The sequence below is a fragment of the Nyctibius grandis genome, chromosome 20, assembly GCF_013368605.1.
Source record: "Nyctibius grandis isolate bNycGra1 chromosome 20, bNycGra1.pri, whole genome shotgun sequence".
In the NCBI taxonomy this organism is placed as follows: domain Eukaryota; kingdom Metazoa; phylum Chordata; class Aves; order Nyctibiiformes; family Nyctibiidae; genus Nyctibius; species Nyctibius grandis.
In genome coordinates this window covers 791516-817383 of record NC_090677.1, presented here as the reverse complement: position 1 = coordinate 817383, position 25868 = coordinate 791516, and the positions used below count along the sequence as shown (strand labels likewise).

Here is a 25868-nt window from a genome sequence, read left to right as displayed (position 1 = left end):
GGTCTCACAGCACGCTTTGTTCCAGCTTTAATACTTGCTCTTGTCTGAGCTCCTTCCAGAGGCTCAGAGTGGCTTCACCTGAACTTGGTGTGCAGTAGATGTTCATCCAAAGCTGCAACGCTCCTCGCAAGAACCGTTTTCAGCCAACCCACAGGTTGCGTGAGGTTTCCAGGGGCCAGCCAGGAATGCAGGATGCAATCGCAACAGGAGGCATTTTGTCCCCACCAAGAACAGGGTTGTGTTCGCCATGTCCTACCTAAGCCAAACAAGCAGAAAAAAAACTTCATCTGTCAAAAATAGTACATAAAACTAATGCTTTAAGCAGCGAGGATTAAAGGAACAACTGCCTTCGTTGAGGCAGGAGAACAAAACCCTTCTGTAAAGGATCTCTGCTTTTCTGATGTGCTCGTTGTCATCGGGACAGCACCCCGACCATCCCATTTTTCCATGACTGACTGAGTTTTGGTTGACAGACTGGAGACACCTCAGCATGAATGGCCCAAAGCCAAAAAAATATGCTCATTTGCATTACAATTAAAACTTCATTTTCTACCAGCAGCTCCAGCCCTGTGTTTGGGGTGAAGCACCCGCTGATTTGTGCTTGCAAAACGCAGCTGCCTCGTACACCTCTGGCTGCTGGATGCGGTGTGGGGTTCTTGAACATCTTCAGAAGGCCCTCCTGGAGATTCACACCAATTCTGCTGCCTTTCTGTTAATTAAACTCATAAAAAAAGGAGTCCAGAAGAGTCCCACCAATTGGTATAACTCACTGCATATGCAGAGCTGGGAAGGGGACAGATCTGCTGCATGATCTGGCTGAATTTGCCTCTGCTGGGGAATATCAAAAGGGTGGATGGGTAACAGAGGCTGACATTTCCTTTAAAAAAATAATAATAAAAAAAAGCACCGTGTTGCCCAGGTTTTTCTTTACTACGCTGGAACATTACATTTTGTGCTGCCATCTATGAAGCCAGAAAGTCTGGCTCGATTTCTGCAGCTACTGGAACCGGCTGCATCAGCCTTGCATTTTTCTGGGGACAAATCTTTTTTTTTTCCTGGGAAGCCACTGCAGATACCCTGTAGCGGTGAGCAATTCCCCAGCAAGGGCAGGCATGTCACAGGCCTCGTCACTTGGAGGACAGAAACCTCGATTCAAGCCTATTTGCTAAACCATGACCAGTTCCTGTAGCAGAAAATTGAAACAACCATCACCTCAACACGGGCACGTTGCTCGTACGGACCCAAGACATTCACCAAAGCCTGGGATTCTGGATGTGAGGAGGGGAAAGCAATTAAGAGGCCTTTTAGATAATGTTGTTTATTTAATAAAGAATTGCCAAAGTCCATTCTACATGGACGCGGGAGGATCCTGATGGCAGGAGATAACGTTTCTGCACAGAGTCGTCAGCAAAAAGCTGCTCAGGCTTTGACAAGGACAGGGGGTGATCCAGGCTGCACCATGTCGATTTTCTTTCCAACTTTCCTGGTCAAGATGCTCACACGCCTGCTCTGAGCAGCAGTGGGTAGCTCTGTTGGGTGAAGGGCTGTACATGAGTACATAATGGCCATGCTCAAGTACAGCCCCATGACCAGGCTGGCACGCAGCAGTAGCTAACACAAGACTGATCCAGAAGTACCAAGGTGTAGCACAAGATCTCTCTCGAGCTCACTAGATCAAATTGCCTGTCAAAATGCAGGCAATGGGTGGAAGTAAACTGAAAGGCTAAAAAAGTAATAAACCGGAGTCTCTCTCGCTCTGGAAGGTACAGAGCTGCATCTGCTACTGAAGGGGGAGACGACAGCGCAGAGAAACAAGTAACAACTTGAGCTCCTTCCCTGCTTCGTTTTCATAGAATCATGGAACTGCCAAGGTTGGAAAAGACCTAAAAGATCATCAAGTCCAACCATTAACCCAATGCCACCATGCCTGCTAAACCATGTCCTGAAGCGCCACGTCTAGATGTTTTTTGAACACCTCCAGGGATGGTGAATCCACCACCTCCCTGGGCAGCCTGTTCCAATGGCTAATGACTCTTTCAGTGAAGAAATTCTTCCTAAGATCCAGCCTGAACCTCCCCTGGTGTAACTTGAGGCCATTTCCTCTCGTCCTATCGCTGGTTACCCAGGAGAAGAGACTAACCCCCACCTCACCACAACCTTCTATCAGGTAGTTGTAGAGGGAGATAAGGTCTCCCCTCAGCCTCCTTTTCTCCAGACTAAACACCCCCAGGTCCCTCAGCCACTCCTCATCACACTTGTGCTCCAGACCCTTCATCACCTTCGTTGCCCTTCTCTGGACTCACTCCAGCACCTCAAGGTCTTTCTTGTAGTGAGGGGCTCAAACCTGAACACAGGATTCGAGGTGCGGCTTTACCAGTGCTGATTCTAGGGGGACAATCACTTCCCTCATCCTTTAAGCCTATAAAATATTAAGTAGGAAAGAAAAATTATATATATAACCTTGGAGGGTTGAGCCAAACCCACCCTGCCTGGCAGTGAATGTACATCCTTTTTCTGTACCCAGACTCACAGCTCAGACTCATCGCACCCGACCCGCTCCGCCTGCAAGAAGCTGAGAACAAACCAAAATCAACCCGAAAAAGAGGGTCGCTCAAATAACTTGTTTGGCCCAGTATCTTTCTCCCAGGGAAAAAGAAAATTGGTGGTTACGGTAACTCTATGCTGTGACCAGCGTGTGCCGCGGCTGCAGGCAACCAGCGGTGAAGCCTGAGCAGAAGCAATTATTAGTTGAGTTAGGGACTATGTTGGCCAACAGTCAACTGGAGCATCATCAATAGGTCCAAAGGAGAGACCCTTTGGCTCCGCAGCTGCTGTGGAAAGCCGGGGAGGGAGATACATTAAAGCATTACGTGGGCAAAAGCGGGGCTTGGATGAATTGCTTTGGTCCTTCCAGGGGGTGAAGGCAGCCTGCGGGAAAGCTCTTATAGCAAGTTGCCCCCATTGTGTTAAAGGGGATGGGGACAACGCCAAAGCAGATGGACCCCGTGGCACTACCTGGAGGATCCGAGACGGGTGATCGAGGGAGATGTCCTTGTTTTGACAGATGCCTTTCGAGAGCAAAATTGGTTAAGAGATTCCTATGTCTAAGCTGGCAGCATTTTCAGTGCTTAGGAGCGTAGGAGACATCAGAAGAAACCCTACAACAGCCGATTTTGGCTTCAGCCCATCATCTCCTGACCAAAGCACATTCCCCCAGGATAATCTATTCCCCCTTTCCCCCTTCACCAACCTGCAACAAGATCACAAGGCAGCTGGATGCATTTGGAAGCATTTGTTGGAAAACAAACATGTTGCTGACAACAACATCCTCATTTGCACCCAAAACGGCGTTTATCAGAGTCGCTCCCGGGCCCTGGATGGATGTTTTGCTCAAACACACCCAGCGGCAGCCCCACGGGCACGGCACTTACCTGGGGTGTGGGAGAGCACGGTCAAAGCGTCGCTCTGAGGAAGAGCCAAGCAGCACAGGCAAAGCAGAAGAGCTCTGGCACAGGATGGGGAAACCCTTCTTACCCCCTGGGCCTGGAGACAGAAAAACAGCAATGCAGAACTGGGTAGATCCTTCCCAAGCTAACTCCTGCTGGCTTTTATTTGGGCCGAAAACGGGCAGAAAAGGAACAAGGTGGGTTGCTCTATACCCACCCATGCCTACATGTCAACCTGCCTACATGTCAACCGCCTGCCAGCAAGAGTAACTTCCAGGGCCAGAGCTGCTGCTGCTGAAAACCATCTGCAATTAAGTTGGGGATTCTTGCCTGCTCCCAAACCTGGCTAGAGATGGGCTTATTTATTCAAACAAGGCTGAAGAATGGACGTACAGCGGGTGTCGTGCCCAAATCCTGGTGCTCACCAGCGTTCCCTGCCAAGCCTACAGCGCATGTGGGTAACCAGTGGCAGAAATGACATTAAGACGATGCGCCAGTGCTGGAAAAATTGATGTTAATTTTCTACAAGATGTGTATTTCTGCTGGGTCACAGAGCAGATGCGTGGGAATAGAATCACAGAATGTTCGGGATTGGAAGGGACCTCGAAAAATCATCTAGTCCAATCCCCCTGCCGGAGCAGAATTACCTAGATCATATCACACAGGAACGCGTCCAGGCGGGTTTTGAATGTCTCCAGAGAAGGAGACTCCACATGAACATGGAACAAGGAACATGGAACACCATGCTGCATCATGTGAAGGGTTCATCTCTGTTTTGGTCACCCGGCTTCGGAAGCAGATCTTAGCAAATGGTCCAAAAGAAGCCACAAATCCTTCCAGCAAATATTTGCTGCTGGTATTTGCTGAATGGTGTGGGAAAAGTTGCCAGAACAGTAACTCACAGTAATTTGCCTTTGGGGAGCACTCTGATACCCCGTCACCAGAAGAAGGACAAGCCAAAGGGGGCACTGAGCTGCCCCCCTGAATAAAAGCAGGAGGGGGGAGGTTGATGGGGGTTAATTGCTCTTTTCAGAGAGTACAGAAAAGCAAAGGGACCGTTGCCCTCGCTGGCCTGTGTTCCTCAAAAACCTCCCAACCCTGTATTTTAAGGGTCTTCAAACTTGCCCCACCTGCAAGGACTAAAAGCTAAACCGAGATGGATCTCAGCAGCATAGGCCCTCATCAAAGTCCACCCCCGCCTAGGGAAGATCTTGGTTTCTCTTTCTCCAGGACTCCAACAATTGCCGAATCCTCCTCCATCTCAAGCTGTCCTTTTTCAGCCTTTGCTGGTGGAGATCCCTCCTTCAAATTTCAGCCTCCCGGAATCTGCATTGGACAACACGTTAAGGTTTACTCCTCTACACACAAACCAGGCGGTTCTGCCTTCAAATTTGCCCTCCTACAGGCGCCCTAGAACTAAACAACTCAGTGTTCAACTACAAGTCAAGAGAAGATGGTTTTACTGGCACAACGTGGGAATCATAGAATTGTTTTGGTTGGGAAGGACCTTTAAGATCATTGAGTCCAACTGTTAACCCAGCTCTGCCAAGCCCACCACTAACCCATGTCCCTCAGCACCACATCTACACGGCTTTTAAATCCCCCCAGGGATGGGGACTCCACCACTGCCCCGGGCAGCCTGTGCCAGTGCTTGACAACCCTTTCGGTCAAGAAATCTTTCCTGATCTCCAATCTAACCCTCCCCTGGCACAACTTGAGGTCGTTTCCTCTCCTCCTATCGCTTGTTACCTGGGAGAAGAGACTGACCCCCCACCTCGCTACACCCTCCTTTCAGGTAGTTGTAGAGAGCGGTAAGGTCTCCCCTCAGCCTCCTTTTAGCTCTGTCCGCTTTAAGCAACTTGAAATCCGACAACTCCGGATTTCAGCTCTTGTACGGCCTTCCATGCTCCATGCTGGTGCAAGTTTGCTGTGCTCACCTCTCTGGTGGGTATCAGTGGCAAAGGTCCACGTGTGCCCAAGCAGCACAAGCTTCACTACCCAAGGCAGATGCACACAATGGACCCAGGGCCAGGGGCCACCATACTTGTTTCTGCCTCTAATCGGAAACAGGATTGTCCCCCGGAAGTTGCCCAAGGATCTCACCCCGGAAATACAAAGTTCAAAAGGCAAGTGTGGATGTTCAGAGTCTTCAGGAGACCACCACCACCCCTTGGCCACACTTCTCCAGAAAGCGAAGGCAGAAGAATCGCTGTAGACGTACCATACCTGAGTGGTTTGGGGGAAACACGGCCGAAGCGCTCGACGGTGGAAAATGTGGGATCCCCAATCGTTAGTGCAACGCTAAACAATGAGCTGTTGCACTCCGTTAGTGCCATCGCGAGCCATCACCCGTAGCTGGTGCTGATACTCACAGGGAAGGAGAACAAGGCAGCACGAGCGCCACAGTCCAGAGTTAACACTGATGCACAACAGTTTTGTCCCATTATCTATTCCCTCAGTCCCCTCCTCCAGACTAGGCACACCCAAGAGCAAGGCCACGCTGCTGAGCGCCGTGTCCCTGCTCGCCCGGGGTTATTTCTCAAGACAACATGCTTTTACCAAAGCCCAGCTCTGCTGTGAAAAAACCACAATGGAACCATGTTTAGCAAGATCCATGCAGGAAGTCAGACACTACAATGCAGAATTCAGCAGATTCCATTTAATGTCATGTGCATATATCCATACATTTAACTTATGTCAATGGTTTGGATGTGCGTGACGCCAGGTCTTGAAAAATCTACTCATCATTGACGTCTGGGAGCGTGAATTCTCTCAAGCAATCGTCTCGGGGTGGGTTTGCTTTTTTTCAAAATAAACTTTCAGCCACATACTTGCAAAGACAACACCGTAAATTGAAGGTAAAGCGCGCAGAGCTGCTCCCTCCAATGCGCAGGCAGCTCTGCAAATGCCTTTGCAAAGGGTTTTGCAAGAAGCAACAGGGCGTGAAGAAATCCCCAGAACTAAGAGACGGGTCAGGCTCATTTAGCATCCCAAGCAACAGCAGCACAAGTAACACCCCGTCAATTCTTCAAGGAAGTTTATGGGCCAAGGCTGAGGAACAGGACAGAGAAATAGAGATAAACCATCCCAAAAAAAAAAGAAGAAAGAAATGAAACTTTCACCACCACATGCTCAAATAAATTTAAATATTTTTTTTTTTGGTCGTTTCAGTGAAAGGATTGATAGATCCCGGGGTCATGGATGTTTACCCTGCAACGCGCTCCGTCCCAGCAGTTTTGGGGTAGATTTTTCAAGCCCTGGTGATGGCTCCCAGGAAGGCTTCTCCCATCCACTCCCAGCTCCCGCACGATCCGAATCTATTGCATAGCATTTATTTCAGATAAGGCACTGCTTTGCCCAACAGCAATTCGAAATCAATGCAGTTTCCATACAGTCTAAAATTGGATGGCCGACAGTGCAATAACACGTAAAATTAAAGGCAAGGTTTGGAAGAATAAACCCAGCTTTAAATTTAAACTTAATATTAAAAAGATAAAGGAAACTACATTTTTCAAAAGCCTTTTTATTTTTCCTTCACCATTGTTGTTTTACAATACAAATATCACCTTGTGAATACACAAAAACCCTACAGAAGATAACTCTGCTTCACGTAAAATACAGAATGGATATATATATATTTATATATATATTTTTTCTCTTCTTCATTCTTTAAAAAAAAAAGCTATTTTTGTTCTGCACATTGGCAAGTTTTAGGATAGACTATTTCCCCAGACATACAGTATGTATGGTAGGAGTGAAACTTAGAATTCCATGCAGTTTCTGCACAAATCTTTTTAAAGAAATAAGATTCTCTTTGTCGTTTTGCAACAACATTTCAAGATGGGATGGAGAAACCATTCGTAGTTCACTCAGTGATCATTTGTAAAAGTCTTAAAAAAGAGGAATTCATGGCTGTTCTTCTTCTGAGAACACAGCTACCGAGTAGACAAGAAAGTGACACCTTTTAGTGTGACCTGCTCACAATGTGTGAGCGAGGTCGGACCCTTTTTAGTCGGTTGGGTTTCCCCACCCCTCCCTTACACATGGCAATTTCAACATTAGAAGCAAATTTCCAGTTTAATTTAGCTATAAATGCAAAAAATTAGTAATTATACAGTATATATAATTCTGCTTTCGTGGAATACTTTATTTTAAATAAAAACATTTAAGACTGCCTACTGACCATACAATCAAGACAAGAAAGGCACTAGAAACATAGACACATCTCTCTCTCCCAAGAAGCATTTTCTTTAAATTTTAACTCTCTATTCTCTGACATGTAAAAATCTTTTTTTTAAATTTAATTTTTAATAGACATTTTGAAAAATAAAGTTAGGAAATACTTAGAAAATCACTTTACAACTTTTTTTTCTTTTTTTTTTTTTCTTTTTTTGCACTTTTTGACACAGTCACCGCAGATTCTACAAAATCAAGATTACCAAACCTTCCTGTGTCTATCATCTCATTCGTAGCATGGTGCAACAGGTAGAAAGATTTCTCGATTTTACCCAAGGCAGGTATTTAGAAACCTTCATATAGTCATTTGCTAGAAAATGGCTTACAGCCCAATCTTTGGGGCAAGAGATATGAAAAGTATGTTTTCCCAAGAAAATAATATGTTTTATTCCCAGACGTGACTGGAAAGACCAGAACTTATCATATAAAAGCTTTCATTTATGCTGTCGCATCATATACAAAGGAACATGGCGATGGGTAAATGTAAATCCCGAATCTATTAACAAGAAATGTATAACAGTGCATGATAAGTTAAATTTTTCTTTATTGTTGTCCAACGCAGATCCTTTGGAGAGAAAAAAAGATCACAGTGCTTACCAGGTAACTGAATAGTTTAAGTCAAGGAAACTGTTAAAAGAAAGGGTTAGGGAGCGGTTGATTTTTTTTTTTATATGGCATCTTCTCGTACGGAGTTCTTAGCACTTGGGACAGGTCCTTCCCCCCCTCTTTGTCCGTCGACACGCTGTTATGTGTCGTTCACCAGGCGGCTGTATTTCACCTGCCTGCCCCGGTGCAGCACCGGCCAGGGGAAAGGCCAGTGGTAGGAGCGAGGTACAATTCCTTGGACATTCTTTTCAAAGTACTGGAAGGGCTTGTACCACCAGACCCTTGCGAGGAGGTTAGTTTGAGAAGCTTCTTTTAGCACCTGCGCAAAGATAACGAAAAAAAAAAGAGAGAATTACACAAGAGCACGTCACTTACTCACACGACTTCACGTCGCTTGCTCCCGTTCATCAGTGGTGTCTTGCTTACAGCTGCTTCCAAAAACCTCTCGGTATCTAGAAACACCTCCCCAACAGATCTGTGTGGACCAAGATCAAGAGGAGCCAAGCTACTTTTCCACACCAAATGTTGCTCCCAAGTGAGGCTCACCCTCATTTCCAAGATGTCAGCTGTTCAATGGTCCCAGACGAAAAGAATGAATGGCCCAAAAGATCAGTCTCTCCTTTGGGAATGAAAAAAAACCCAACCCAATGCCCAGCTGTTTCCATAAGTATCTCTGAAATTACGCGTAGCTCAAGAATTGCCTCAGAGCCTGGCTCTGTGCCTCCAGAGCGATAAGCAAGGCATGCCCCAACTCATCCAGAGGAGGTAATGAACCCTGCCCTGCCCTCCACATGCTCTCAAACCACCCCACACCCACCCTTTTGCTTCTCCCAGCCATGAGCAAGCTACAAGGAGTTGGCAGGCACCAAGGGAATTATCTAACTACCCTGCTGCACGTTTTCAACACCAGAGCAGGGAAGCATTGTACCAGCCCACCACAAAGTGCAAGCATGGGGCCTGGATGCTAAGCTTTCTTTCCATGTCATGAACTTACACATAAAATAAACCCACTTTAGCCCTAGTGGGTTTTTGCTTTTAATTTTAAGGTCAGACACATGGAGCAGCACCAGGAAGGAGACACTAGCACACAAATGTGTGCTCAGGTAAGGATCCAGAGATTGGTATTTCCCAACATCTCAGCTTAGGTAAGCAACACTGAGCCATCTTCTGAGTCACATCATGCAGCAAAACAGCTACATTTGCATACAATGAGGCAAAAGGCTTTTCTGAAGCAAGTCCCCATTAGCACTCAAGGCAATCCTGACTTCCATAGCTTCCCACTTGGAAGCATGGCCACTCAGCACCGTCGTTTTGAGAGAGCCCAGGACCAAATTCAAAGTGTGGAAGGCAGTCTGGTGCTGTTTGACAACAGTTATGAAGTCCAAATAATGAAGTCTCCCTGTGGCAGGGAGGTTGGAACTAGATGATCTTTAAGGTCCCTTCCAACCCAAACCATTCTATGGTTCTATGATTGCTATCGAACACAGTGGTTCCCAAACTGACTGAACATCAAAGTGCATTCTGTGCAATTAGGCATTAGGTGGTAAAAAACCTACCACAGGGTTTCACTGTGGTGTATTGCTTCAAGTAGTATCATACCCACTGGAATAATATGACATGGTAGCTAGAAGACCTCGGTATGATCTAAAAATCTGTATCATCTCACAGAATCACAGAACCAACCAGGTTGGAAGAGCCCTCTGGGATCATCAAGTCCAACCGTTGCCCTGACACCACCATGGCAACTAGACCATGGCACTAAGTGCCATGTCCAGTCTTTTCTTAAACACCTCCAGAGATGGTGACTCCACCACCTCCCTGGGCAGCCCCTTCCAATGGCTAATGACCCTTGCTGAGAAGAAATGCTTCCTAATGTCCAACCTGAACCTCCCCTGGCGCAGCTTGAGGCTGTCCCCTCTTGTCCTAAATCTGATCTCAATATTAACTAATTTCCTATCATCATACTAGGTCTTAAACGTAATTAACTAGAGTCATATGCAACAGATAAGCAAAATATCTTTCTCCACGTTGCACAGAAAATATTTGAATGCCAATTTGCTGTTACAGACCTAAGAGAAGTTACCCTGTCTCAAGTTTCTCTTAACTTACTAGGTCTTTCCCATGGATAAGAGACTTGTGTGTTTTCTCTCACATTCCGCAGCAATGTAAGCTCATCTCTTACTGATCTAGTCCACTGGCAGGAAAGTAAGAACAAGGAGAATGACATGAGACCTCATCTAGACTTCTTCATTCGACCTTTGAAACATTCACCACTGCTCTCTGGTTGAGTATTACAAACCATTCTTTGCTATCTCCCATCACGTGCTGCGTCTCCTCCTAAGCAGCTCCGTGTTGTCAGTGTTTCCCTCATCATCCCATTTTTCACGCCTTCCCAGCCACAGGCCTTAGACAGGAGCAGCCTGTTCTCTACTCCACTCTCCTCCAAAAGGAAAATATTTCCCTTGGTTAGGGGCATGTACTGCCACTTAGAAACATTTCGAAAAACTGGTTCAGTTTTAGTGAGGCCTCATCTACACAAGCCACAGAACACAAGGAAAACCCAGGCGGCTTAAACAACAAAAAAAACCCCACACCACACACAAGGCAAAAAAATCCTCCACATCTAAATGGCTTGCTCTACTATCACAAAAATGGCCAACTGGCCCAAAATCAGAAGGATTTCAAAAACTGAGGTTACAGAGCAGAAGCAGAGAGGCCGGCCTGCCTGTGGGTAAACCTTCAGGTATTTTTGCGGTCAAGATGCAAGATGAACCCAACCAATGATGGTTCTTTCTTTCCTACAAACCCAATGTGAGGCGGGGGGAAGAGAAGGATGCTCCATAAGACACGGGTCAGTCCACTCCTGCTCCTGTGGAAAGGCTCAAGGCAAAGTGTGGATATTCACCCACCACCACGCTACGGCAAGCGGAGCCACGCGGATCCAAAGACTGGGAGAAACTCACTTGCTGGTTGGCCATTGTGTGATACCACCAGAAAAGTCTTGTAGTGATGTAGTAAGCCACCACCACGTCCACAGTGTAGTGGTCATGAGCAAGGAGGATGCAGAACATCCCAACCATGCTGAGTGCCCAGCAAAGCCAGTGATACCACCAGAGTCGCCGTGGGGAATCTGGAAAGAAGCACAAGCAGTGATTACTTCAAAGTGTAAGGTTATCAGCTAATAATCTCGCTGTAATTAGCAGAGGACGCGGACTGCAACCCGGGGTGGGTAGTGCAATGCCTGCATTAAGATTAAGAGCAGGAATGCTGAGATCACAAAATAGCTATCATTCTCTTAAGGTGTAACTCAGAATTGTACTCAGGGGTAATGAGGTCCTTGGAAAACAGAAAGGTTATGAAATCTTTGAGAAACAGGCCCAATACATAATGATATAACACACACTGGTCAGTAAAATTAACTGATTTGTATGTCTATATTTATTCTACACAGACGGCCACCCATTCCTCTCGCCTTTAATAACAGATAAATGCATACATTAAGGTCTGATTCTTGCAAAATAAGCAATGTTGCATTTAGCATGGCATTCATCTCTACACCAGGAGACACATAAAAATACCATCCATCAGGCAGGGTGCAATGAAGCTTTCAATTCTATTCTAAAGACATTTTTTTTTGAAATAAAATGCTTAATTCAGACATCTACATAGCAAAGTGTTTTATTTTGTCTCCAAAGTTTCTTTTTCATCCTTCCCACTTTCCTTCCTTCTTCACCTTTCCTTCCTTCCACCTCACACACAGAGAAATATTGCTAATGAAAGAAAAATTATGCAAATATATGGACAAAGCTGGCATTTGTTCATTTGGCAAAATTAATGAGATAGGTAACCTTAATGAAAACCGAATCACAGAATCAATCAGGTTGGAAGAGACCTCTGGGATCACCGAGTCCAACCATTGCCCTGACACCACCATGGCAACTAGACCAGGGCACTAAATGCCATGGCCAGTCTTTTCTTCAACACCTCCAGAGATGGTGACTCCACCACCTCCCTGGGCAGCCCCTTCCAATGGCTAATGACCCTTGCTGAGAAGAAATGCTTCCTAATGTCCAACCTGAACCTCCCCTGGCGAAGCTTGAGGCTGTGTCCTCTTGTCCTATCGCTAGTTGCCTGGGAGAAGAGGCTGACTCCCACTTCACTACAACCCCCCTTATAGTTAGGCATATCATGGCTACCACATTTCTAGTCCATTTTAACCAGGCTGCTGAAGACCATTATCAAGTATGTCCATTGTTGTACCAATTGTTAGGACTTGTTGAAGATTTTTTTTCTTCTGTTCAGTTACATATTAATATGTAAACCTCTGTAGTTTGATTTATTTCTCTGCTGTTGTTACTTGTTGGGTTTTATATTTCTTTCCTTCATTTTCTTTATGTCAATTATTCTCTTCTCTTTCTGCTTTATTTTAAAAATCTCTGTAGTTTTCTTTTTCAGTAAGCCCTATGTCTTTGAAGCTCTATTATTTTTATTTACTTGAAAAAGTGTTCAGTTTTACTTTCATTCTATTTACTGATCAGCACAGCAATAATTCTAATACGACACCAAGCTGTGTGGTGGGGTCAACACACTGGAGGGAAGGGATGCCACCCAGAGGGACCTTGACAGGCTGGAGAGCTGGACCTGTGCAAACAGCATGAAGTTCAACGGGGCCAAGTGCAAGGTCCTGCATGTGGGTCAGGGCAATCCCAAGCACAGACACAGGCTGGGCAGAGAATGGATTGAGAGCAGCCCTGAGGAGAAGGACTTGGGGGTGATGGGTGATGAGAAGCTCACCATGAGCCGGCAACATGTGCTGGCAGCCCAGAAAGCCAACCGTGTCCTGGGCTGCATCCCCAGCAGCGTGGCCAGCAGGGCGAGGGAGGGGATTCTGCCCCTCTGCTCCGCTCTCATGAGACCCCCCCTGCAGTGCTGCGTCCAGCTCTGGGGGCATCAACAGAAGGAGGACATGGAGCTGTTGGAGCAAGTCCAGAGGAGGCCACGAAGATGTTCAGAGGGCTGGAGCCCCTCTGCTATGGAGACAGGCTGAGAGAGTTGGGGCTGTTCAGCCTGGAGAAGGGAAGGCCGGAGACCTTCTAGCACCTTCCAGTACCTGAAGGGGCTACAGGAAAGCTGGAGAGGGACTTTTTACAAGGGCATGGAGTGGTGGGACGAGGAGGAATGGTTTTAAACTGACAGAGGGGAGATTTAGATGAGATATGAGGAAGAAATTCTTTGCAATGAGGGTGGTGAGACCCTGGCCCAGGTTGCCCAGAGAAGCTGTGGCTGCCCCCTCCCTGGCAGTGTTCAAGGCCAGGCTGGATGGGGCTTGGAGCAACCTGGTCTGGTGGAAGGTGTCCCTGCCCATGGCAGGGGGGTTGGAACTGAATGGTCTTTAAGGTCCCTTCCAACCCAAACCAGTCTGTGATTCTATGATGATTCTATGAATTCTTCAGTTAGCAAGGAATTCTACAACAGGAAATTCCACACGAACAGTAACGAACTTACACTCTTTGATAAATAAGTATGTAAGAGTCAATATGACGGTGTGACCGCTGTACAGATAGTCACCGCACATGTTGTGGGATCCTGTGATGGACAATCCTCCGCCGGCTATCAATTTCATTATCCTTCGCAGATGAGATTCCCAGTCTCCAAAAAGCTGGTGGAAGAGGAAAACACAAAAGCACAGTAAAATATCAGCGCTAAGCTTGCAGAGTTTAAAGCAGTGGTGTTAGCCAGAAACTTTGCCTTCCTGTGGAGTAACTACCGGGGTGGTAATTTATTGAAACTAATTATTGGAGACAGACTTATTGAGAGTGAAGTTATATCCACATCCTATAGAACTAAGAAAGGGTCTGTGGTGGGACATCATCGGCATGTAAGGAATCTGCTCTGTGATGGTTCCCCAGGGAACCTGGCCTCCATTCTTAGATATTTGGCACCGAGGGAGCTTCGTGTGCTAACTCTGAGAGAACGGAGGGTGGAACGGTGTGGAGATAACCGTGGCCAGGCTCTGTGCTAATGAGGCAGGTACGGGAACTTGATGCGACCTCGTAGCTGATAAATCACATAGCTACTGTCAAATAAGAGATAATATCCCATTCCACCCAGAACACTGGTCGCTGAGCCAGCGTTTGTGGCAAAATCATGTCCTGCGGATGAACTTTGCTCATTATAATCTCATTATAATACCAAAACACACCTCCATCCCAAAAGCTACCCACCTCCCTCTCCCCCGAGCATGCTCTCTGAATTATTCTTAGTCTATACCTTTAAAATCGAAGCGAGAGAATTTTACACCAATCAATAATAAAGGTATGTGTGACTAGAGCCACTCAAGCACCACCTAAACATAGAAAATAGTATAAAATGCCTTCAAGAAAGAGGCAAGGGGGGGAAGATATCATCGCTGAGAAGTCAGGGAGACATCACCACAGACTTCTGGGAGCAGTCACAGAATCACAGAATCAACCAGGTTGGAAGAGCCCTCTGGGATCATCGAGTCCAACCATTGCCCTGACACCACCATGGCAACTAGACCATGGCACTAAGTGCCATGTCCAGGCTTTTCTTAAACACCTCCAGAGATGGTGACTCCACCACCTCCCTGGGCAGCCCCTTCCAATGGCTAATGACCCTTGCTGAGAAGAAATGCTTCCTAATGTCCAACCTGAACCTCCCCTGGTGAAGCCTGAGGCTGTGTCCTCTTGTGCTATCACTAGTTGCCTGGGAGAAGAGGCCAACTCCCACTTCACTACAACCTCTACTTAATCACTGCTACCATGTAAAGGCATAATATTTCTCCGAGGTCTCGTTGGCAGCCTTTGCTAACGTTCGTGGCTGTGCAGGAAAATGATTTTTAGTGGGAATCTTCAAGCAGAGCTAATGGGTTCAGTTCTCTTTTCATTCATTATATTCTTGCACTGGGATATACAATATATATATGAAAATATATGAGCCTCACGTATATACGGTAAGGTTCAGAATAACGACTCTCTGAAAACCTACAACTTCTGTAATACAGTCTCCAAAACCCAGCTTCACCAATAAAAAGGAATTAAAAATATTTCCAGCTATACCTACAATTTTTTCACGTTGTCTAAACATCTGCTTTTCCTTCTGTTCAAGAGGCAACGCACTCTAAAATAAGTCAAGCTTAAGTTAATTCATCTTGTTCGTAACAGCGCAGGCCCTACGGACGACAATCCAACAGAAAACAGGATGAACTGCCCCAGCTGTACGCCCAGCTGTCAAAACCCAGATTCAATGCACAGAAGAGAGCATCTCACTCCAAACTGTAAGGCCTCCCACTGCCCCACCTTGGAAAGTCTTCAAAATCGTTTCTTTCCACTCCATATTTCAAAAGAAACACAGGTTCAACGAGGCGCAGTGTCGGGTCCTGCCCTTGGGGCACAACAACCCCACGCACCACTACAGGGTTAGGGAAGAGTGGCTGGAAAGTGCCTGGTGGAAAAGGACCTGGGGGTGTTGGTCGATGGGCGGTTGAATACGAGCCAGTGGTGTGCCCAGGTGGCCAAGAAGGCCACCAGCATCCTGGCTTGTATCAGCACTAGTGTGGCCAGCAGGACTAGGGCAGGGATTGTCCCCATGGACTCGGCACTGGTGAGGCTGCACCTCGAATCCTGTGTTCAGTTTTGGGCCCCTCACTACAAGCAAGACCTTGAGGTGCTGGAGAGAGTCCAGAGAAGGACAACGAAGGTGGTGAAGGGTCTGGAGCACAAGTGTGATGAGGAGCGGCTGAGGGAACTGGGGGTGTTTGGTCTGGAGAAAAGGAAGCTGAGGGGAGACCTTCTCACTCTCTACAACTGCCTGAAAGGAGGGTGTAGCGAGGTGGGGGTCGGTCTCTTCTCCCAGGTAACAAGCGATAGGACGAGGGGAAATGGCCTCAAGTTGTGCCAGGGGAGGTTTAGATTGGAGATCAGGGACAATTTCTCCACCGAAAGGGTTGTCAAGCACTGGAACAGTCTGCCCAGGGAGGTGGTGGAGTCCCCATCCCTGGGGGGATTTAAAAGCCGTGTAGATGTGGTGCTGAGGGACATGGGTTAGTGGTGGCCTTGGCAGTGCTGGGTTAACGGTTGGACTCGATGATCTTAAAGGTCCTTTCCAGCCAAAACGGTTCTATGGTTCTATATGGTGTTTGTCAGAGCATGGTGCCAGACTTCTGCACTGGCTTCAACCCACACAATCCACGCAAGCAATGGGGACATTCCTCCACGTCTGATGGATTTGCTCTGACCCACCTCCAACCCACCATGCTGGCTCAGAGGGTATTTCTGAAAAAACATCAATTTGCCTTAGGAAAGCCAAATTGAAGCAACCCAAGTCCTTCTGGTGAGGACGCCCCTCTCTCTCCTGCCAGGTGACCAAAGGGCAGCTAGCACTGTCCCAAGACTTTGTTTTTGCTGCTCCCATCTCTAAACCAAGCCCAAATGTTAAACAAATCCGCAAAGAAAACATGCGCCATGGAACAACACATCCTGAGCCCCTCCAGGACCCAAGGGGAAGCAGGAACCACCTGAGCTCAAAGGGGCAGGACTAACGGATCAATACACGCGACTACACGTGTGCTGCATCCTTACCTCATTCTATGAAGTTTTAAAATCCATGGTAACCATTTAACAGCCAGAAGGAAACACAGATCCTCCTGGCTGGCCATTATAGACACGTTTTTCTTTTATTTTAAAGCTCGGTCTTGCTTTAAGAAGTGGGAATTATTAATTTCTGACAGATTTAAACAGGGTCTTTGCAGCAATTAAACACTTCCCGCTAACAGTTCTTTACAAAACCTTAAAATGCTCCCCAAAGCCCACTCTTCACAATCAAATATATCTCAACAAGGTGTTAAAAGGTTATTCTTTTCCCACCAGTATATTTATAGCTTTCAAGAAAGCCCAGCTAATCCTTCGTCTTATCGGGGCAATAGAAGAGCACAACATAGGCTTGTCTTTACTTGAGTAACGAGACAGACTTGCCAAGGCTGTAAATTTCCCAAAATGGCAGATTTACTCACTTGAGGCCATAAATACTTGTGTTCTTTCTGTTTTAATTTCATAATGGCTGACTGATCAAACACAATGTTGACTCCTCTCCCACTCGCTTCTCTTTACACAAGACCTCGGTCCCTCAAAAAGCCACACGTGGCTTGGCAAATGCTCTGCCTTGTCAAACAACTGGTGTAGGACATTCATTGGCTTTATTTGCCCGAGGAACCAAAGCGTCTCGGCTGTGTTTGTACGTACCAGCACATGTACCGAGTTGAACCAGGATTTTACTACCTGTAAATCAGCGATTTTACTACCTGTCATCTAACTTATGGCTGTGCACACAAAGCTGGTGAACTGTGCGTGTAGTAGATGATCACAGAATCACAGAATCAATCAGGTTGGAAGAGACCTCTGGGATCATCGAGTCCAACCATTACCCTGACACCACCCTGGCAACTAGACCATGGCACTAAGTGCCATGTCCAGTCTTTTCTTAAACACATCCAGAGATATTCCAGAGAAATTACTTCCCCCGCCGCTTTCTCCTGCTTAAATCAAGCTGTAGCACAGACAACCCCAGGAGGGGCATGGAGATGAACTCCTATGGAGAAAGACCACTTGTGTCTAATATATGCACCTTGTTCCCTACCGTAGAAGTCCAGTCTGTTTGAGACTGCATCTCCCTACCACAAACAGCACGTTGCAGTAAGGACCACGCTTACACCAATGCTTGCGTGATACGAGATGGATGCACCACCACCATCCCTGTCCCATCTCCACCCTGAGGACGCAAATTACCCTTCAAGGCTGACTACAAGGGTCTTGCCTAAGCACCTCTGTCTCAGTAGCTTAGTTTCAGCCATGGCTTTCCTGTTCCTTGGCACAACAAACAGGAGTCAGTGCTAGAATAGGGAGGAGGTGACGAGTCCTTGTGCTAACACAGTTGCAAAAATATATGCAGGGACAAACGGCTGCAAAGGAGACAGAGTTTCACCAGCCCTAGAAAAGTCTCTTTGGGCCATTTTCAAATGCAAATCATATTTGGATTTGACACACTGAAGTGTTTAGAAATAAATGAGTCACACATGGCACCTCTGCAGGCTGCACACCTTTGACTGCTTCGGTGGAGACAGAAAAATGCTGATCATGCAAATTAGTTGAAAATACTACAGAAATTGCGTAATCATAGAACCATAGAATGGTTTGGGTTGGAAGGGACCTTAAAGACCATCTAGTTCCAACCCCCTGCCACCGGCAGGGACACCTTCCACTAGACCAGGTTGCTCCAAGCTCCATCCAACCTGGCCTTGAACACTGCCAGGGAGGGGGCAGCCACAGCTTCTCTGGGCAACCTGGGCCAGTGTCTCACCACCCTCACAGTCAAGAATTTCTTCCTAATACCTCATCTAAATCTCCCCTCTGTCAGTTTAAAACCGTTCCCCCTCGTCCCATCACTCCATGTCCTTGTAAAAAATCCCTCTCCAGCTTTCCTGTAGCCCCTTCAGGTACTGGAACGTGCTAGAAGGTCTCCCCAGAGCCTTCTCTTCTCCAGGCTCAACAGCCCCAACTCTCTCAGCCTGTCTCCATAGCAGAGGGGCTCCAGCCCTCTGAGCATCTTCGTGGCCTCCTCTGGACTCACTCCATTAGCGCTTCGAGAAGGGTGGGAATGCCTGCACTGCCCCAAAGCAACTGCCAACACCTTCACCGAGGGGGAAGCTGATGATCTGCAGAAGGACGTTCCCGTCATGCCAAACTGGTATTTTCAAATTAGTAACAATTATTGAGAAAGCGTTGCTCACAGTTCTGGTAAGAGCAGGACAAGGGGAAAATATACAGATTAAAGTATGGAAAGGCAGGCAGGAGTAGTTTTACCTTTGGAGAACACTTGAAATGCATGCCAGGTACTGGGAGTGTAGTCACATACATTGTAATACACCGATACAGGTATAGTGTGCCAACGATACAGAAAAATCTTCTGCTAATTATAGACCTAGAAGGAAAAAAAAAAAGAGGAAAAAAAGGAGGTCATTCAATGCAAACAAAATATGTAAAGGTAAATAAACTACCAACTGTTCTCCGTGCTTTTGAAATTCATGTCACTATCAGCTTACACCTGAGAATACTGAATTACTTTACAAATATTCCCACGTTTTACAGGTCAGGAACACAAAAGCAACTCAACTAACGTTACCCACGAAGGTGATTACAGGAAATATAAGGACTAGAATCCAAAAGCTTGTGCAAATTTAGCATTGAAGACATTAAAAGGGATTTCATGCCCCACACCCCTCCATTAGCTTTGAGCGGTCACTAATTTTCTATTCAAGGCAAAGGATAAAGTTACAATTTTTTCATTCTAAGATGAAAAGGAGTAAGTTTATTTCAGCTGACACACACATTTAGTGATTACAAAGGGCTGCTTGAGAAGAAATAGCTTGTGTGACCCAACCGAGGGAGAACACATCTTTCCTGAGAGGCTTTAAAGAGGAAGGAAATCCCATCAGCAACGAAACCAGTTCCAGCAGTTCGTGACCTTAACCACATCAAGCCTTTGCGTCCTGCTGGTTATGGACCCTGGTGTGGTTTCGGTTGATTTTACATCATCATTTACAATTATGATCATTTGGGGAATACAAGGGTTATACACAAGCTGCAAGTTCTGGCATTCATTTGTTGCTATTTGGAAGCATTCACTTTTAAAAAAAATAATATTTCTACCAAGCCGAGGCTCTTTCAAAGCTCAAAATTGGCCATGTTTTTATTTTTAATAGCTTTGGGAGAGTTATTAAACTGTAGTGCTCCACTCTCGGAGGAGTATGACTTTACAGTGCCAGATCAATAACAACTTGAGTGTGTTAATTTATCAGAAAAGCTTCAACTATTACATGCGTTTCGCACTTGAGTGCTCACTGCTGTTGAAACACAGTGTTTCAGGTTTTTCTTCCCCCTCCTGGTGTAAACATGGACAAAGCTGCGAGTTAAAAATTGTACTTTATTAATCACAGAATCAACCAGGATGGAAGAGACCTCTGGGATCTGGCACTGGTTTTCCTCTGCATTTTGTCATTTTTCTCTCGGAAGGGCGATCCAATAAAGATCTCACACTTGTGCCTGGCTTTTACAACCAGACATGAACTCGCTTTTCTTTATAACCTGGTATAAAGACAAACAAAGGGGTAGGGGATTAAAGACTGAGCTGTATTTCGAGAGACCGAAGAAGCAGCAGTGTTTTACAGAATCACAGAATCAGTCAGGTTGGAAGAGCCCTCTGGGATCATCGAGTCCAACCATTGCCCTGACACCACCATGTCAACTAGACCAGGGCACTAAGTGCCATGTCCAGGCTTTTCTTAAACACTTCCAGGGATGGTGACTCCACCACCTCCCTGGGCAGCCCCTTCCAATGGCTAATGACCCTTGCTGAGAAGAAATGCTTCCTAATGTCCAACCTGAACCTCCCCTGGCAAAGCTTGAGGCTGTGTCCTCTTGTCCTAGCGCTGGTTGCCTGGGAGAAGAGGCCGACTCCCGCTGCGCTACAACCTCCCTTCAGGTAGTTGTAGACTGCACTAAGGTCACCTCTGAGCCTCCTCTTCTCCAGGCTAAACACCCTCAGCTCCCTCAGCCGTTCCTCATAGGTCAGACCCTCCAGACCCTTCACCAGCTTGGTCGCCCTCCTCTGGACTCGCTCCAACACCTCAACATCTTTCTTGAAGTGCAGGGCCCAGAACTGGACACAGTGTTCAAGGTGCGGCCTCACCAGTGCCGAGTACAGAGGGACGATCACTGAACTTTTTTTTTAATTAAAATTACCCACGAACCTACTTGGTTTAGCTGGATTTAGCATATTTTAGCTTAGGAAAGTCTGCATCAAAGTGCTCTGTACTGTAATATAAAAAAAAAAAGTAAAAGGCCTCATATTTTCCCTTCTCAAAAGGATTTGTGTGTGTGTGATTACAAGCCAGCTAGCAAGTACAACCTCTAACTTATTACTGGCCAAGGCAACTTTTATTACAACCATCCAGACCTCACCTAACGCAGGTAGCAAGCGTGTAGGCTGAATCAGATGTCAAGCATGGCCAAAACCCAGCATTGTACTTCTCCCAAAACATCTGGGAATGCTTCCCAGAGAAGTTAATTCTGCCTTGGCAGCTTGCCTGGACTCCTCAAGCTCCCCGTGGTATCTGTGGAAAAAGGCTTGGGCGGCCTGGAGTCCCCAGCCAAGACCTGCACACCCCCCCTGCTCCTGCTTTCTGGTGAGGAACCAACCAAACCCCATGTCATGGACACTATTGTGTATGAATGTTCAAAGAAAGCTGTCACTGATTTCCTCACACCAAATCTAGTGCCCTGCCAGGAACTTCAGTCTAAAATTAATTTTCAGGCAAGAAAGCAGTAACAGGGGCCAAGGGAAACCCTGCACTGTGGTTAGCTGGACAGACACACCCAACACCCTCTTCGAGTTCAGTCCCAACTTTGCAGTCCAACAAAGAAGACATGTAGGTCCTATTCAATGTCATCATGCAACCCCTGGACTAAACAAGGAAGACCTGAGTGATCAGTATCATGAATGACACATCTCTATTGTCCTTCATTGCTTAGGAGAAGAGCAGGCTCAGCTTGGATGAAATCAGGTTATTGGCAAATAATGGATCTGGTACGATAAGCAATAGGGATTTCATTGCTTGGCAAAGAAAAACGTTTCAAAGTCTGAAATGATGAAGCTGCGTTCTTCAGTCAAAGGTTCAACCCAGCCACTGGCTGTGATTCAGCTCACGGGTAACAATGCTGCTGTTTCACCAGTGACCCTGAGCTTGTACTTGGAGGCATCTGTGAATGGTATTTCTATCACCTGAGTAGGCGAGGAACCAGGTCTCAACCCGCCCAGCAATCACCTGGCTTCATGTCTTATCTTCAGATCTCGAATGGAGTGTGGCAATGGCTATCCCTGACACCATCAGAGGTCAGAGAAGTGAGGAAGGTGTAGCTGGTTTAATTCCCTTTCTTTATTCTTGAATTAAGTTTCAAAGGGAGGTGACAACCCACGCCACAAAAGTGATTCAGCTCCTTTTATAGCACTTAGTGGTTCACCATCCAAAGCCACGAGAATGAGGTCCTCCAAATAAAGCCTCCTCACTGGGCTCCTGTTCCTGTGAGCACCTCTCCCATTCTTCCCTTTCTGCTGCTTAACGACAGCTTGTGCCTCTTGAACTTCGACACCTCTGCTCATTGACATAAAAGAAGACTTTTGGCCTCCAAAGCACTACTTGACCAGTACACACACTGACCAGCTATTCCAGGGCTGATACTGGGAATGGAAAGCTCTGTGACTCCCTGACATCTTCCCCTAACACCAGAAAGAGCTGCTCTAAAGCAAGTAAAAGTGAACACATCAAAGCAGATGGGGACATGGTGAGGGGGGACAGGAGGGAACCTTCATATCTGTCAAAGATACCAACATACGTGATCATCACGTCAACCCACATCTCGCTGCTGTAACATCTCCAAGGACCTTATGGATTCAGCTCCATCACCGGGTGTTTGATCCCTCATATTGCCCTACTAACCTGACACCCCATTCTTGAGAGCAATGCCATGGCGCTTTCCTTTAAGGAACACCACCTCTGTAAAAGCGTACAATGGTTTTACAATGACACCTGATAAAACACATTAAGTAGGATAAAGTATCAGAAAAGATGAATATAAACCATCATCTCAGTCTGGTGGATGACTTAAACACTTGTTACATGGAAACCCACAGAGGTGTTGCACAAGGGTATCCTGCCCCAGCTTAGCAATTCTCTCTTTTCAAGCCACCTGGTACCTTGTGAAGCTGGTGAACCACATGCTTACATTTAAGTTTTAATGTTTTTCTCCATTATAAGGGCGAGTGACCCATTGGCCTCTGTTTTTATTTCTTTTAAAAAGGGCAATCTGTAATTCTAAGGTCATTACAAAGTCCTGTGAACCAAAGGATCTTGTATTTCACATAGTGGGGCCCAAATTACGTTCCTTCCTCAGTTTCCTACATAGGAGTCACAAAAAAGAGTCAGTGAACAGGTAAAGAATGAGATGATGTATTAGCAGAGGAGAGAGGAGACCCTCTTTGGGCTGGGCAGCTGTGGGGACGTGCTTATGCCTGGTTTTTGAAAGGAAAGGCGATATGCCACCTCATATTAGAATCACAGAATGGTTTGGGTTGGAAGGGACCTTAAAGACCATCTAGTTCCAACCCCCCTGCCATGGGCACGGACACCTTCCACTAGACCAGGTTGCTCAAAGCCTCATCCAACCTGGCCTTAAACACTGCCAGGGAGGGGAATTGTTTAAAGCCACTTGCCATGACAGCACAAGGGTTTATACCAGACAGTCGTGGTAAGGCAGCCCAAGGTGTGGATTTATGGCAGCATAAATACCCTAAATCAAGCATCTGCACGCACTCTGCAGAGGGTGAGCAGTAGGTTACTTCACTGGAAGGCAAATTCACCCTTGCAGTTCTGGCTGGTATGAGCAAGGAGGCAGACAGCCACTAAGGCCTTGCAAATTCATTGCATATCGATGCTTTTGCATATTTTATGACTAGCTTTTGACATACTTGGTGTTTGACATTACCCGTCCCATCTAATGTCAAGCAGAAAACGTACTTCAGGGCTTTTTCACAAAGCACTGTTTAGGTGCACGGACTAAACCACTGCCTGTTGGTTTTGTCCAAGAGTATAATAACCTCAGGGCAGGTTTTTACATCAGGCAAACTACAGAGACACTAAATTGACCCCAAGTTGGTTCGCAGCTGTGTTTACAACAGTTTGAGACAGACAGAAGAGTCAACTGAGTTAAGAACATCATTACACTCAATTCATGGCTTTTCACACATGAAAAGGGTTCAAGTTAATTGTGCAGGCAAACAAGACCAGGGCTGTTTCTTCTGTAGCAGTTGGACTGAACTTCTCCGTTTCGCACAAGCAGCCCACACAAACTCCAGTTTGCCTGTGGCGTAATGTCTATATCAGTTTGGGAAACCAGAATCACAGACTCACAGAATCAACCAGGTTGGAAGAGACCTCTGGGATCATCGAGTCCAACCACTGCCCTGACACCACCATGGCAACTAGACCATGGCACTAAGGGCCATGTCCAGTCTTTTCTTAAACACAACCAGAGATGGTGACTCCACCACCTCCCTGGGCAGCCCCTTCCAATGGCTAATGACCCTTGCTGAGAAGAAATGCTTCCTAAAATCAGAAAGATCACAAGCAGCTTCATTTTATTTGGATGTAAACCAGTATCTGACCTCCAAAAGCTGTCAGAAGTCTACCCTACCACTTGGTTTTTAGAAGGTTTTACTTACTTGTATTTTAAGAGCAGCCACTGAACAAACCACAGTCCTACAAGGATCATGCCGTTGATTTCACAAATAGAAAAAGCCCATTGCACCCGATCAAAGCGATCAAAAAATGCATCTGGTAGGGGAGGCTGCACCTCCTTGGGAGGCACTCGTTCATGAACGACTGAGATAGTCACTGTGGTAAAGATGAAACAAGAAAGTGCATAAATAAAAGCCAAGAAAGTCTTGCCCCATTCCATAGGATACTGCGAGCGCTCCGGCTCTGGCATGGGGATCTTTATCATCTCCTTCTTATACCCATTTGGCATCCCGTTCAGCTTCATTTTACTGCTAAAGCCATTCTCGCGCGGGGCGTCGCTCACGCCCACGCGGATGTGCCCGTTGACGTGCCCGTTTTTGTGAGCCTCCATGTGGTGAGCCATTTTTAAAGTCTCAATCATGTGCAATAGCCGCTGTCCGCTGTCGGAAGACACCCTGGAGAGAGGCGTCTTCTTAAAATCCTCCTCCGTGAGGTTGATCAGATCCTGCCCGGTGAAGCTCTTCAATGGCTCACAATATTCCGGCACGGCATTTTCCGTTAGCCAATTCGTCACCTCCTCGGGTGACCACAACACCACTTCTTTCATCTCGCCAGGCAGCCGGGGCACAGTCTGACATCGATTTTAAATCGGGCTGCGGTCACTGCGACTCCAGCGTGTCGGGAAGCTCCTCCTTGGCTTCATCTTGTCCGAGGAAGCAGTCTGGCGAGAGGCAAGTCCTCGTCTCTAACCATCCGACACGAGCATCCAGGCGCTGTGGCAAGCATAGGAAACTGTTCACTTCATATTCGTGTTGGCATTCTTCTTCCTGGGGAGGAGAAAAATCCAAAACCAGTCATTAGGATAGCATTTACTAATAGTTTGCAATTCACTTTTAAAGACAAAATTACTGCAAAAGACTAGTTAGACTCTGGCATGGAAAAGACTAACTGATTTGAGCTCTAGCCTTGTATGCACAGCACTGCCCTTTCCAAGCTTGCTACTGATTTCTCAAGAGCTTTAACAGTTTTGTGTATTATAAACACCACTTTACAGCTGTGGGAAGGACTCCTTCCTGCTCTATATTTGTTGAATTTTTTGTTACTATGCAGCTCTAGTCCATAGCCAGTACTCAAACTCCTCTTAAAATCATAGAATCACAGACTGGTTTGGGTTGGAAGGAACCTTAAAGACCATTCAGTTCCAACCCCCCTGC

The 25868-nt window shown here is 46.4% G+C and overlaps 1 protein-coding gene across 4 annotated transcripts in view; it reads right to left on the bottom strand.

The window, feature by feature from the left end:
* Positions 1 to 6115: 6115 nt before the first annotated feature.
* Positions 6116 to 25868, bottom strand: part of SGMS1 (sphingomyelin synthase 1) — a 129792-nt gene continuing 110039 nt past the window's right edge. For all 4 annotated transcript variants that reach the window (XM_068416572.1, XM_068416570.1, XM_068416574.1 and 1 more), the window contains 5 exons: positions 24639 to 25481; positions 19166 to 19283; positions 13794 to 13947; positions 11252 to 11418; positions 6116 to 8607 (listed from right to left, as the gene is read on the bottom strand). In XM_068416572.1, the coding sequence (XP_068272673.1) occupies positions 8428 to 8607; positions 11252 to 11418; positions 13794 to 13947; positions 19166 to 19283; positions 24639 to 25261 (1242 nt within the window). In that variant the 5' untranslated portion in view covers positions 25262 to 25481 and the 3' untranslated portion in view covers positions 6116 to 8427. The remainder of the gene's footprint in view (positions 8608 to 11251; positions 11419 to 13793; positions 13948 to 19165; positions 19284 to 24638; positions 25482 to 25868) is intronic.